Source organism: Mytilus galloprovincialis, chromosome 4 (genome assembly GCF_965363235.1).
Source record: "Mytilus galloprovincialis chromosome 4, xbMytGall1.hap1.1, whole genome shotgun sequence".
NCBI lineage: Eukaryota > Metazoa > Mollusca > Bivalvia > Mytilida > Mytilidae > Mytilus > Mytilus galloprovincialis.
In genome coordinates this window covers 92,235,548-92,250,864 of record NC_134841.1, presented here as the reverse complement: position 1 = coordinate 92,250,864, position 15,317 = coordinate 92,235,548, and the positions used below count along the sequence as shown (strand labels likewise).

General features: G+C 31.5%; 1 protein-coding gene across 14 annotated transcripts in view; it reads left to right on the top strand.

Annotated features, from left to right (window-relative positions):
- LOC143073391 (uncharacterized) overlaps positions 1 to 15,317 on the top strand; it is a 90,023-nt gene that overhangs the window by 30,533 nt on the left and 44,173 nt on the right. For 10 of the 14 annotated variants that reach the window (XM_076248904.1, XM_076248895.1, XM_076248899.1 and 7 more), the window contains 3 exons: positions 1,709 to 1,732; positions 7,898 to 7,993; positions 14,742 to 14,830. In XM_076248904.1, the coding sequence (XP_076105019.1) occupies positions 1,709 to 1,732; positions 7,898 to 7,993; positions 14,742 to 14,830 (209 nt within the window). Of the gene's footprint in view, positions 1 to 1,708; positions 1,733 to 3,186; positions 4,113 to 7,897; positions 7,994 to 14,741; positions 14,831 to 15,317 lie in introns of those variants that run through there. The other 4 variants (XM_076248898.1, XM_076248894.1, XM_076248903.1 and 1 more) reach the window with 2 other exon arrangements.

Genomic DNA, 15,317 nt, shown 5'->3' with positions numbered 1-15,317 from the left:
TGACCCCTATGATAATAAAGTCCAATTCCTGTGTGACTCCTACCTTGACTTATACCTTTGACCCCTATGATAATAAAGTCCAATTCCTGTGTGACTGCTATCATTTATACCATAGATCTAGGTACCAGTTTTTATATGCTGATTCATCATATTTGGGTGTCATATACCAAATGGTTAAACATTGTCTTGTTTCCGTTTTATGCATAACTTTGTACATTAGCACTAAAATTGACAATATGTATGCAGAAGCATCATACTGACCTTGATTTTTACAGTATACATGCCTCAGTTTTTGTTCCTGGGTCAGTATAAATCTTCCAGATTGACCTATCAGTAACCAAGTATAAACCTAACAATGCATGTATGTGATCTTTATGAACATATCAATACACTTTTAGTGAAACATGTAATTTATTTCTTACAAGCTGCCAAGGATTTTCATTTAAATCAGTAAGTTGTCTGCATGCACAATCCCTTGTAAATTGATGTAGTAGTGGTCACTTATTGTCAGTAAACTACTAAAGACAAGCATGGTTGATTAACTAGCAGTTTGTTCACTGTGTGGACATCAGTTTTATCATGGTTTTGCATTTATTTTCTTTATTACTACATACAAAGCAATTTACTTCTGTTTCAAGTGGATAACATGTTCTTTATTTATTTTTATGATTTCATTGTGCCTATATTTTGCAGAAAATTTTATGTACCAGTGTTGTTGTTTTTCATGTTTTGTGTGTTCAACAACTATACACCCTTCAACAAAAGATGTACATGTATTAACACTTTTTGGTTTTTAGCTGAATTTGGCCTGACTAACCCTGAATCTGTCTCTTATAACCTTCTTGTGTCATGCAACAATCATTTTTAATTATATTTTAGATTGTGACTCAAATATATTTTAGTAAATATTTAGAAAATTAGTATTACAGTTATATTTCACTTTGACTTAAGATGTCTGTCAAATGTCCATTGTCATTGGACTCTTTTACATGGTTCAGCAATTTCTTAACAAAAAACCCTAGTTTTTATAGTAATCGCCCGTTTCTGAGACTTATTATGGTATACCGTTGTCTGTCAGTCCAACAACTCAAGAATGCTTTCAGCAGTTTTCATTAAACTTTTGTGCTTGGTTTATATATATTAAGATAAGTTTCCTTTAGTATTTCATAAGTTTCCCACATTGAGAAGTTCACGCGCTCATGGCGCAGCTGTTCATTTTTTATCACATGAATATTTCACATATTATGAGTAATAGGATATAGTTATTTGGTATATTGTATCTTTGTACGTGTTGTATGGTCTACATGTCTGTCAGACAGGGTACAACTGACATTAGCCTCATTTCAATTCATTGATCAGTGGTCAAGGTTAAGTTTTTGTGGTGAAGTATGTTTCTCTATGAACAGTTTTTTAATAAAGTATATATGATATGGATTTTTCAATGGATGAGACCTCAACCATTATAATCCCTAGTTACACTTTATTAAATATCTCAGGTTAATGTTTTTCTCCTGACATAATTGTAATCAAGCCTTTGGAACAGTGTCCGATATTAATGATGTGATGTGTTACATATTAGGAGTTGGTTTAAGACTTTGCTATCATGACCTATATCGGTATCATTCTCAGATGGCTAATACGGAATGGTAATACACATACAATTTACTAAATTTTACCACTAAATATATACTATATATATATTTATTAGGGAGGAGAAAAGATAAGTATAAATGTACATGTCAATATTTACCTGATATACAGTATGCATATAAGTAATACTCTATATACTGCATTATTACTACTGTTTTACTTTTATTCTGATTGTTACTATGAAAATATGTATACAAGTATGTTTTAATGTTGCAAAACCTTGTTCGCTTAGACAAGAATGGATGCCAAATCCTTGTATGAACAAGTAATCTAGAATTTGTCATTTAAACTAGCACTCATTCATTATTCCATTGCACTCATTCATGATTCAATTTAATGTAACAAAAGTTACTTCTTTTAGATTATATGCATTTAATTGATTCTGTGAGTTGTCTGCCTTCAAGCATTTATATCCCCTCTGTTGCACTAATCATCATAAAAAAAATCTAACCCCGTCACAACATATAAACTAGATTCATTTTTCCTTTAACTCCTGAGTCATGTGTTTGCACTATATTTGATTTATCTCCCTTGTTAAAATTTGACAGCCTGCTTCACATTGTGCAATTTGATACATCCGGAAAGTCTCTTTGTAAAACAAGACATTAAATAACGACTTGACAGTACTACCTGTTTATACCTGTGAAGTCATTATTTTATGTTGACGAACACCTTTCATGTTACTGTGACTAAGTTTAAAAATCATTGTCATCTGATTGTTCTTGATTCATTGGAAGGAACTTGATTCATTGGCCACATCAGATTCCGTTGTAAACAACATAAAAACATATGTACTATGACATTTAAGGTTTGTAAATTTTTATTGGTTCCGTAGTATTGTGTGGAGTTCATATGTACTTAATTGGCCATCATTACACACCTTTTTATAAACATTACATACTTTTATGTAAGATGACAGAGGATATAAAAGTTTAAAGCATAAAAAACTTTTTTTCAGTTATAGATAGATTATAGACATATGTCTCAGTAGATCATACCTCATAAACAGACAACCTATACTGTTATAAACTTACTTCCCTGTTAAAAAAAATAAAAACAAAGTATAATTTTTTATAAAGCTTGAGAATCTTTGAACAAACATCTCTAAAGTAAATGATTACCTGTTTATTTAGCTATTTTTTATCATAAATTTCTTGTATAAAACAAAAATCCAAAGTTTTGGGCATCAAATTTTCAGCCCAATTCCTCTGTTAGCTTTGTATATATTGTTTAAGAAATTATTCTTTCATGCCATGCTCTTTACTCATTTTAACATGGGTAGGCATTATATTTGTTAATATCTTAATACCAAGCGTTACAAATATAATGCCTACCCCTGTTAAAATGAGCATAGAGCATGGCATGTTAAAATTATTTCAATTCTAATAGGAATATTTTGAACTTTTGTACTTTGAAGTGGACCTATAGAAGACTTGAAATGTCACCATTTTGATTTGATGAACAAAAACTTTATAGAAAAATCAACAGTTTATCAATAAAAAAAGAACAGAATCATTTGAACTTACTTTTAGAATGTTTTTATTTAATTTCCAAGCGAGCAACACCAACAAAAATGTCCATTTTGATCTCTGGTGTTGTTAAAAATTCTTCTGTTGTTGCAATTTCAATTGTGACATCAATCACGTGCAACCCATGTTCTATTCGAATTAGAACATGGCTTTGTACCCAAAGCTAAAGAAGAACGTCATATTAGAATTCAATATTTTACCAACAAACACAAAATAATTCTTAAAACATAAAAAATAAACAATTAAAATACCTTTATACTTCAGTTAAAATTTGAACCATTTCAATAAATAAATGCATTTACATGTAAAAAGAATAAAATCATATATTTTTTTTTTAGATCACATCTCTTTTTATATTTGACACCCTTTCATTTTATCAAGATATATAGTATGTGCAATTGTCTTTAGAGAGATGATCTTAGTATGACAACTTTACATGATGATAATATATAGTAAATAACCAATGAAGTGTGACAGACTTATCCATCACCCAGTTATCAAATTAATATACAGTTAGTCAGTTAACTGTCAGACATTTTCGTTATTTCACACCATGATTCATTTTTGGTCATTTTAGACCTATTTGTAATATTTTTTGTGTTACCTAATTTTTTTGTATGTTAGAAAACCTAGTCATATAGTAAATGTGAAAGATTTGTGGTTTTATAATGATGAGACAAGAGAAGAAATCAAGACTGCATTCGGCTGGGGATTTAAGTTGTTTGAAAATGAAGTTTTTTGAGAAAAAGAAAAAAAATAGTAAAAATAGACAAAGAAGTGCTAGTTTACCTCCTGATAATAGGATAGAAATTCTGATTAAGGAAGGAAAAGCTGTACGCGGAATATTTAGGAATAATTCCTCTGGACATATTATAACTGATCGTCGTCCAACACGGGTTTACTCTAAACCAGATAAACTGTCAACATGTGTAGGTGAGATCTCTATTTTCATAGAATGTTTTTGTCCCCAAGGGAAAATTTGACAAGTGTTTTCCAAGTAAGAATTTGATTTGTAAGGGTCAGGGTTCATATTTTAATATTACTTATTTTTAATGTAAAGCTCTCAACAATTGAATTGAAATATGTATTTAGAATTTTGAAAATGTCTTAGCTGGGTATAGATTATATTGCCAAAAATATGGGGAGGGGCAGATTAAATTGATCCAAATACTTATATAATACATAAAGGACTTTATAAAATTGTTAAACAAAATGATTTTTTGCAGGCTAGTGTTAAAGTTCAGTTTTTAGCGTGATACTGTTTATCCTCAATCTCTTAAATTAAAGTTTTTATTATTTTTCATAAAGCTGTAGGTTATAGTTTGCATTGCATTGCTACTCATCTGTTCTTGTTTTCTTCTAAAATATAAAAACATTAGTGGCAATATAAAGGAAGGAACAGTTTGTCTTTTGATATTATGATATATTACAGGTAATTTGATAATGAATGTCAATCATTTTAATTATTGTAATGATAACCTCTATAAAAAGCACCTGCAGTTGTCATTTTCATAGATAATTGATCTACATTTTATATACATTAGATTTAATTGATGTTGTCCCAGAATACTATTTTCAGGATGAAATTTACATTGTTTGACATTTTTTTTTATTTATTGAATTTCATATAAATTTGTGAATATTAAGAACCAAATATTTTAATCAAGACCTGAGGCATTGTTATAATTATTAATGCTCCATATTCATACCCCTTATATTATGGTCACATCCTGATTAGGATGAAATATATGCTACTGGATGTTAACACCAATCCATGTGTTCTAGTGGTTTGGGTGTCTGTTTTAGTTTCTTTTGACTGTCCTGAATATAACTGTAACGTCTGTCCCTGATCTTAGTGGTTTGGGTGTCTGTTTTAGTTTCTTTTGACTGTACTGAATATAACTGTAACGTCTGTCCCTGATGTTAGTGGTTTGTATAAAATGATATGCTGTATTTACATCCATGGTTACATCAAGTGACTGTAACGTCTGTCCCTGATGTTAGTGGTTTGTATAAAATGATATGCTGTATTTACATCCATGGTTACATCAAGTGACAACAGCTCATCATTATAAATCAGGCATCTAGTGGTCAACATTAGGTCATCAGTAATATATCAGTGTATAAACAAGATGTCAAGTCCTTAATTGACCAAAGTCTAGAAAAGTTGTTGCTATTTTTTAACAGATACTGAAAGATCTGCTGCAAAAAATATTTTCCTAAAGAACAAAAAAAACATAGCTTTTGACATCTTCTTAAGAAGATCCTGACTTTTCAAGAGAAGAAAAAATTAATTTCAAATCTAATTTCGACCGAATTATTTCTATCTTGTGATTTGAAGAATCTATCTTATAACTTTGAATTTGACCCTACACATATGTTCACAGCTTTGTGCATCGTTCATTTATTCTAGGAATTGCAAGATATTTTCAACCTCAATTTTTAATACAAAAATATTTTAGTCTAAACAGGCCTGTACAATGTAAATCATACATGTACAAAGAAGTGACCTATTCTTTTTTTAATTACACCAAGAGCTGTTTTAAACAATGTTTGGTTTTAAAAAAGGTTTCTTTATTAATTTCAATATGCATATTTTTTTTTTTAAATATATCTTAGTATGTCTAGTAATAAACTTCAGATTAATTGACAAGTTACAATAAATTGGTAAATACCTGTATGATTCTGATTGTGAATTTGTTATTTCTTACATTATTTGTTGTTGCATGAACATCTTTAAAATCCCTCATGGCAGTCACACATAGGCTTTTAAGATTATTTAGATTTTTTTTCATAAAAAGCTTGTCCAAATATACCAAATTTCCAGTATGTGTCCACCTAACCTTCCAATACATTCTGTTTGCACAAAACTGCATGGAGTATAGACAGATGTGTTGTTTTATTTTGTTGAGCAAGTCATTTCTGATGTTGGTCACTGCTTACTTGTTTTATGCAAGACATTTTTCCAAATTTTTCTTTTATAAATAAAAATATTTATAGCTGCAAAGGATGCCTGGACTTGACCATCATTGGATATGAGTAATTTAGACAAAGAATACTTATTACTAGAAAAGGGGGAAAGAAAGGGTGATATATGTAATTCATGACTTCCCACTTTGTATTCATCTGTAGTATATCTGTTAGCTAGCACCATTCCTTTACATATATATGTGTCATCTGATATCATAAACTTCTTTATTTAATTGAGAGTAAACTTCATTTTGAATTTAATCTATTATAACATGTATTTTAACATGAAATATATTACGAGATGGCAACTCATTGCATTTTGTATAAAAAAATAATATTCCAGTTAGTAAGTGCATGACTTTCATGAACACAGTTTTGTCAACACACAATGTTATAATAAATACATTTATGTTATATTTATCATATATATCATTTAAAAACATTTATGTTATACATGTATAATCATATACATTGTATATGTATGTTAAAAAAATAACTTGTAATATTTGTAACTGCCATCAAAATATTATTGCAATTATTTAACAAGAGAATTGATCATCTATAATAGGAATGGAAAATCCTAAGTTCTTCATTTAGGATTAATGCACGAGTAATTGCCTACAGATACATGTAGCTGTGAACATGAAACATATGTATAAAGTGTTTTTGTTTTTGTTGGTACGTGACAAAGATCAAATGAAACATATGTATAAGTGTTTTTGTTTTTGTTTATACATGGCAAGGATCAAATACAAGAATCATCATCTACCAATAGTCTTGTTGACAAGTTGAAAACAGCCCTGATCGTTAGACAAAGAAACCTGCATAGCCCAACTCCGCCAGAAGAGGAAGGTGCGATTACCCACAATGCATTGCTGACAACACTCCTTCACTTTTCCTTACATATATTTCACTTGAATTGTGACCTTTTTTCATAATTTTCTTGGACCATGCATTTCTGTTAAAAATACAACTGTCACTTTTTTCTCTCAAGATAGTTGCACTTCACAAGTTTTCATGTTGTCATGTCATGCAACTGAGAAACTCAGTAAACTTCTTATACTCTGGATCTTTAACTCCTTTATAGGATAACTATGCATTGTATGTATTAGGGACAGTTCCACCATTAAAAGCAAAACCACTATACACTTTTTACTTAGCATAATAATTGTCATAGAACTAAAGTTTATACATTTTATTTATTTCATAAACTGAACTTTGAACTATAGATTATAATGTATATTTCTTAACATAACATTGATCTAAAGACTATACTGTACATTTCATAAACTAAACCTTGAACTTTAGCTACACATTTCATGAATTTAACATTGAACTATAGATTATACTGTACATTTCATAAAATAAACCTTGAACTTTAGCTTACACATTTCATGAATTTAACATTGAACTATAGATTATACTATACTGTACATTTCATAATCTTAACATTTAACTATAGCTTACACATTTCATAAACTTAACAATAAACTATAGATTATTAGTTTCTTTCATATTAGGAACTTAACATTGAAATATGTATGTTTTTCACCTGACAACATACTGATTCCTAGAAATCATTCATTTTATGCTTTGAATCTGATATAAGGTAGTTGTACTTAGAGTACTGCAATAGTCACTCTTTATATACAGATATTATACTGTTAAATATTTATATTGAAGATCTTCAATGTTTCAAGTATAGATTTGATTGTATTTATTGATATATCATTATGTTTAATATTCAGATGAAGATACAGATAGCGTTGGATCATATGAAGAGCCTGACCCACAGAGTGCACCTCCTCCACCCTCTGTTCCCACCAGGAGGGGTGCACCACAAGGTAGGCATTTTACAATTATAACTTATGACCCCATTTCCATCTCCATAGTAGAAGGGGTACACAAGTTTACAATAAAACTCAAAACCACATCTCCAATCTCAAGTCCATAGTAGAAGGGGACCACAAGTTTACAATAAAACTCTAAACCACATCGCTAATCTAAGTCCATAGTAGAAGGGGTACTCAAGTTTTCAATAAAACTCAAGACCACATCTCCTCTCTAAGGCCATAGTAGAAGGGGTACACAAGTTTTCAATAAAACTCAACTCTAAGTCAATAGTAGAAGGGGTACACAAGTTTTCAATAAAACTCAAGACCACATCTCCTCTCTAAGGCCATAGTAGAAGGGGTACACAAGTTTTCAATAAAACTCAACTCTAAGTCCATAGTAGAAGGGGTACACAAGTTTTCAATAAAACTCAACTCTAAGTCAATAGTAGAAGGGGTACACAAGTTTTCAATAAAACTCAAGACCACATCTCCTCTCTAAGGCCATAGTAGAAGGGGTACACAAGTTTTCAATAAAACTCAACTCTAAGTCCATAGTAGAAGGGGTACACAAGTTTTCAATAAAACTCAACTCTAAGTCAATAGTAGAAGGGGTACACAAGTTTTCAATAAAACTCAAGACCACATCTCCTCTCTAAGGCCATAGTAGAAGGGGTACACAAGTTTTCAATAAACTCAACTCTAAGTCCATAGTAGAAGGGGTACACAAGTTTTCAATAAAACTCAACTCTAAGTCCATAGTAGAAGGGGTACACAAGTTTTCAATAAAACTCAACTCTAAGTCAATAGTAGAAGGGGTACACAAGTTTTCAATAAAACTCAAGACCACATCTCCTCTCTAAGGCCATAGTAGAAGAGGTACACAAGTTTTCAATAAAACTCAACTCTAAGTCAATAGTAGAAGGGGTACACAAGTTTTCAATAAAACTCAAGACCACATCTCCTCTCTAAGGCCATAGTAGAAGGGGTACACACGTTTTCAATAAAACTCAACTCTAAGTCCATAGTAGAAGGGGTACACAAGTTTTCAATAAAACTCAACTCTAAGTCAATAGTAGAAGGGGTACACAAGTTTTCAATAAAACTCAAGACCACATCTCCTCTCTAAGGCCATAGTAGAAGAGGTACACAAGTTTTCAATAAAACTCAACTCTAAGTCAATAGTAGAAGGGGTACACAAGTTTTCAATAAAACTCAACTCTAAGTCAATAGTAGAAGGGGTACACAAGTTTTCAATAAAACTCAACTCTAAGTCAATAGTAGAAGGGGTACACAAGTTTTCAATAAAACTCAAGACCACATCTCCTCTCTAAGGCCATAGTAGAAGGGGAACACAAGTTTACAATAAAACTCAACTCTAAGACTTAAAGTCCATAGTAGAAGGGGTACACAAGTTTACAATAAAACTTGAAACCACTTCTCCACTCTGAGGCCATAGTAGAAGGGGTACACAAGTTTAAAATAAAACTCATCACCACATCTCCACTTCATATCAATAGTTGGAGGGGTACACACATTAACAATAAAACTCAAAGCCACATCTCCATTATAAGTCTATAGTAGAAGGGGTACACAAAGTTTCATTATACAATTATTAAACTCATGAAATTACACTCACTCTCTATATTTAATATAAGGGATGCCCCATCATTTGACTCAAAGAGCCCATACACATACTCCACCCTCGTGCATCTCAAGATAAACATAAAATATATTATTGTAAAAGGTAAGTTTTCTCATTTGATTTGTTTTCCATTTGTCATTTTGGGGCCTTTTATAACTGTGTATGCAGTATGGGCTTTGCTCATTGTTGAAGACCTACAGTCACCTATAGTTGTTAATTTCCATATCAATCAGTTTCTTGTGAAGAGTTGTCTCATTGGCGATTATACCACATCTTTTTTATATTGTCACATTTATATGAAATACTATAAAGTTTTGCATTTTTGCCATTTTTTTTCTAAATGCAAAAAAAGGGACAGTAAAGGAGTCCAAGAAATAAAAACTAACATTTTAAATTTTGACAGCATTTGGTGGGGTTGGTGTTGCTCAGTCTTTAGTTTTCTATGTTGTGTTTTTTGTACTATTGTTTGTCTGATGGTCTTTAAAACCATGGTGTTGTAAGTTTATTTTGGACTTCTGAGTTTGAATGTCCCTCCTGTATCTTTTGCCACTCTTCCTGATAAAGCAATAATCAATCTCACATATTTGTCCACTGTTCAACAATCACACTAATAATGAATGCAAAACTTATTATTGCAAACCAAATGAAACTTTTCCACAGATTCATCTCCTATTGGTGAATTTATTTAAATGTTTGCAAAATCTGTTATCCCATTCAATAATTATACAATAGCTACTGTTCTCCCTGTGTTAATGACATATTTTCAATCTGTTCAATATAAACACTGATTTAATCATAAAAAGTTGATTTCTGACAAAAATTTAAGCATTGTTTGTATAGATATTTACATATTTTTTATTTTGTTTAGTTATATGATACATTTAAGAAGGCCTTTATTAAAACATCATCATTTTCCAGTTTTTATTTGTCAATCAAACAAAAAATTATATACGAACAATGTTGAAAATTTTGTTATATTAAAGTTTAAATCACTGTTTACATTCAACAGATTGAAAATATATTATAAGGGTTGAATAAATACAACATTACATGCAGTTTTGTGAGTGTAAATCACTTTTTTAACTGGATTTTTGTGACAAAAATGTCGGTTATTGATTTGGGGATGTACGGCGGGCGGCCAAGCGGCCGGGTGGGTGGGCGTGCGAGCGGGCGGGTGGGCGGCAATCAAATGTTGTCCGCGCATTAACTCATGAACCGTTCAACCAAAGCTTTTAAAATTTTTATATGTTATTACTGACAACTATACGAAGGTCAAGTTCAATAATGGCGATTTTGACTTTTACCGTTCAGGAGTTTTGGTTCTTGAAAGATTGAAAAATGGAGTTTCCAGTCGTGTCCGTGCATTTACGCATGAACTGTTCTACCAAAGCTTCCCAAATTTTAATATGTTGTTACTGATGACAGAATGGAGGTCAAGTTCAATAATGACGATTTTGACTTTTACCGTTCAGGAGTTATGGTTCTTGAAAGATTGAAAAATGGAGTTTCCAGTCGTGTCCATGCATTTATGCATGAACTGTTCTACCAAAGCTTCCGAAATTTTAATATGCTGTTACTGATGACAAAATGGAGGTCAAGTTCAATAATGACGATTTTGACTTTTACCGTTCAGGAGTTATGGTTCTTGAAAGATTGAAAAATGGTGTTTCCCGTCCTGTCCGTACATTTTCTCATGAACCATTCAACCAAAGCTTTTGAAATTTTAATATGTTGTTACTGATGACAAAATAGAGGTCAAGTTCAATAATGACGATTTTGACTTTTACCGTTCAGGAGTTATGGTTCTTGAAAGATCGTAAAATGGCGTTTCCATTCATGTTGTTGCATTTACTCATGAACCATTCAATCTAAGCTTTTCAAATTTTAATATGTTGATACTGATGACAAAATGGAGGTCAAATTTGATATTGACGATTTTCACTTTCACCGTTCATCAGTAATGGTTCTTGTGATATTGCCAGGACACAAATAAATGTTAATAAATCCGGTTTGCTGTCGTTGTGACAGCCTCTTGTTATCTTTTAGAAGATATTTTTTTACTCAGGTATATCAACCAATGAGTAATGGAGTTCTCTGAAAAGAAAATTTCAAGGATCCAGGGAATAAACTACAGTGTAACCTGTGTAAACCGATACACTGGGGGGCCAGAAAAAAATGTCGGATTAAGCAGGGTGTCAGAATAATTAGGTTTTTCTGCAAGGATAGGCATATTTTGGGACCACAAAAATGTGTCGGTTAAAGCAGAATGTTGGAATACTCAGGTGTCGGATTAGGCAGGTTACACTGTACATGGAAAACAATAGCTATTGTATTTATTGAATGAGACAATAGAACTTGCAAACTTATTTCTCTTTATTATTAAAAAAAAAGTTCTTAATAGACATGTATTCTAAGATTTGAAGTGATATAAAATTTATTTCTAAGAAAAAAGTTCCCTGTTTGTACAGTGACACCTATAGTTTCAATTGATCAGTGATTTATAGTTGATGATTGCTATCTGTGAAATTTGGGAAAATTTATCTATAAGGAAGATAAAAACCAGGGACTTAAAAATTAAAACCAACAAACAGATTTGGCCCAAGAAATTCAGGGAAAATGAAAGCCTTGCAACAGATTTGGCCCAAGAAATTCAGGAAAGATAAAAACATTGCAAACAGATTTGGTCCTAGAAATTCAGGGAAAATAAAAGCCTTGCAAACAGATTTGGCTCAAGAAATTCAGGGCAAATAAAAGCCTTGCAAACAGATTTGGCCCAAGAAATTCAGGGATAATACAAACCTTACAAACAGATTTGGCTCAAGAAATTCCGGGAAAATAAAAGTCTTGCAAACAGATTTGGACCTAGAAATTCCGGGAAAATAAAAACCTTGCAAAGAAATTTGTCCCAAGAAATTCAGAAAAAAATGAAAACCTCATAAAAAGGTTTTGGGCTAAATTTAATACTTCAAAACCAATTTGGCCCTAGAAATTGTGCAATATTAAAACCTTTGCAAACTGGTTTGGGGCTAGAAATCCTGCAAAAATAAAAAAACTTTTTTTCAAAAATAATAACCTCAGAAACAGGTTTGATGTTAGAAATCCTACCTAAATAAAGCACTTAACAATAATAGATTATTATCCCGTTACCCATCTGTAAAAGTTTATGGATCCTGTCTTTGGTATGTGCTGGTATATTTTCCTACTCAATTTTATACAATTTGTAATTTTTTTTATGGCCCCGCAACGAAGTTGATGGTGCCATATAGTTTTACCCTTGTCCGTAATTCTGTAATTCCGTCATTCCGTCATTCCGCAACAAACCATTATACAGAGTTTTTTTCTAAACGCCTTCAGATATTGGGCTGATTTTTGGTATGTGAGTTAACTATGATGAGTTACAGATCAAGTTTAAGTTTTGTTCCGCTCTGCTAATTTTTACCGAAATTACGGGCTTTGGACTTTGATAAATTGTTGAAAAGTACAGTTATGCAGACTTTTTTTCTAAACGCTTTCAGATATTGGGCTGATTTTTGGTATGTGAGTTACCCATGATGAGTTACAGATCAAGTTAAAGTTTTGTTCAGCTCAGCTAATTTTTGCTGTATAAATTTTGACTTTGGACTTTGATAAATGTTTGAAAATCACAGTTATACGGACTTTTTCTTTTCTGAATGCTTTCAGATATTGGCCTGATTTTTTGTATGTGAGCTAACCATGATGAGTTCCAGATCCAGTTTAAGTTTCGTTTTGCTCCACTAATTTTTGCTGAAAGTAAGGGTTTACAACTACGAAAATTGTTGAGAATCGCAGTTTTGAGGATTTTTTTCTATACGCCTCCAGATTTTGACCTGATTTTCGATATGTGAGACTACCATCATGTTTGTGTCCACATGTGTTATTGAAATTGCAGATTTTTCAACTTTTTGAGACAGGGCCATTTGTGTCGCTTTGACACATCTAGTTTCACTTCATCATTCTTCAATGTCATTATTCACCGTTTTTGTGCAAAATAGCAAAAAAGCAACTAGTATGCGATTTTTTTTTTTTTAACAGTCAAAGTGCTATTTAAATTCCCATTATACCATGCATATAAACCCCCTTTACAACTCAAAGCTTACTTTAACAATACAGGGATTCCAAGTCACAATAAAATGAAACCCAATGATTGATAAAGAAAACTCATTAAGGATTCTAGGCTAATAGTATGGTATGCCAGATACGTATTTCATTAAAAAAAACAACTCATCAGTGACCCTTCAACCTCATGTGAGCTTTTACTTTAATGTATAAACTCAGAACTATTCATCTTTGAGATGTGGTTCATAATTAACCAAGTTATCCAAAGCAGATGAGATGCATCTTCAATCTGATGTTTCTGTAAATTAAACAGTTTTCATGGATTGAGGAAAATATCTATTATTTGTGGATATTTGATTTTGTGGTTTAGCCAACTTCTCCATACAAGCCTTAAAGAACATGTACATATTGAACATTTATATTCATGGTTTAGCAATAGCCATGAAATCCATGCAAATTGGTATCTCACAAATAATAATGAAGTCATGCAATGTTTCAACTACTTTCAATGAATTGGAGGTGTCTGCCGCATCTCATAGTGTTCCAATTACTTTCAGACATACAGGTCATATTTTGTATAAGATTTTTTTAAAAGACATTCTCCTTGAAAACATGCTTTACTTTATAAATTGTGACTTGGATTGAGAGATTTCTCATTAGCACTCATACCACATCTTCTTATATCTATTTACTTCAATATGCAAGAAATTTACAAACAATTCATTCAAACTTACCCGAAATATTTACCATTATTCTATGTTGTAGAAGGTTTCACTGTAACTTTTTACTTTTATAAGTTACTGTGTAATTTGAAGCTTTATTTTGAAGTACCAGTTCACATCATTAAAATTATTAACTATCACAATGAATAATAAGTTATAGGTTGATGAAGGTTTTACTGTAATTTTGTATCGTTATAAAGTAACAATAAGTCACTGTGTCACTTAAGAATTATAAATTTATTTCTTTATCATCATATATTAAAGTTCTTCCTCAAATATTTAAAAATGGAAATAGACAGTGGACTTTATTTTTCAGTCGCTCCTTCTGGCCCCCCTCGCTCAGCATCTCATGGAGTACCTGTTAATAGACGACCTGTGCCACAGATGCCACCAGAAGAAGAACAGGTGAGAATAACATTTTACCTGTAAACAGCACATAGCAATGTATTTTATATGTTGGTTGTCTGAAATGTATAGATAGTGCTATATGTATTGCATTTTGTTGATCAAAAAATATTTTTTAAGAGTATTTAGATAATAAGTTACCTACGTTATCAGTCTGCACGGTTAGCCACTAGTCCGATGACCCAGACTAGTAAAATTTCATTCGGACTAGTAAGTTTTTGCAAAATTTTGTTTGGACCATTAAGAAAAATATCTGAATATTGGTCTCCGGACTAGTAGTTGAAAAAGTTTTTGGTGCAGACTGCGTTATAAACTATAATACATGTAGTATATTTCAAGTATTTATTAATTGCATGAGGTGAAAGTTATTATAATAAGAAAATGTAATTATTAGTAAGGTTATTTTTTGCAGTCTCGGGACACAGGAGTTTTATCAGAACCATAGATAAAGGTCCTTTTCCTTTAATGCCTGAGTAACATAGGTTGC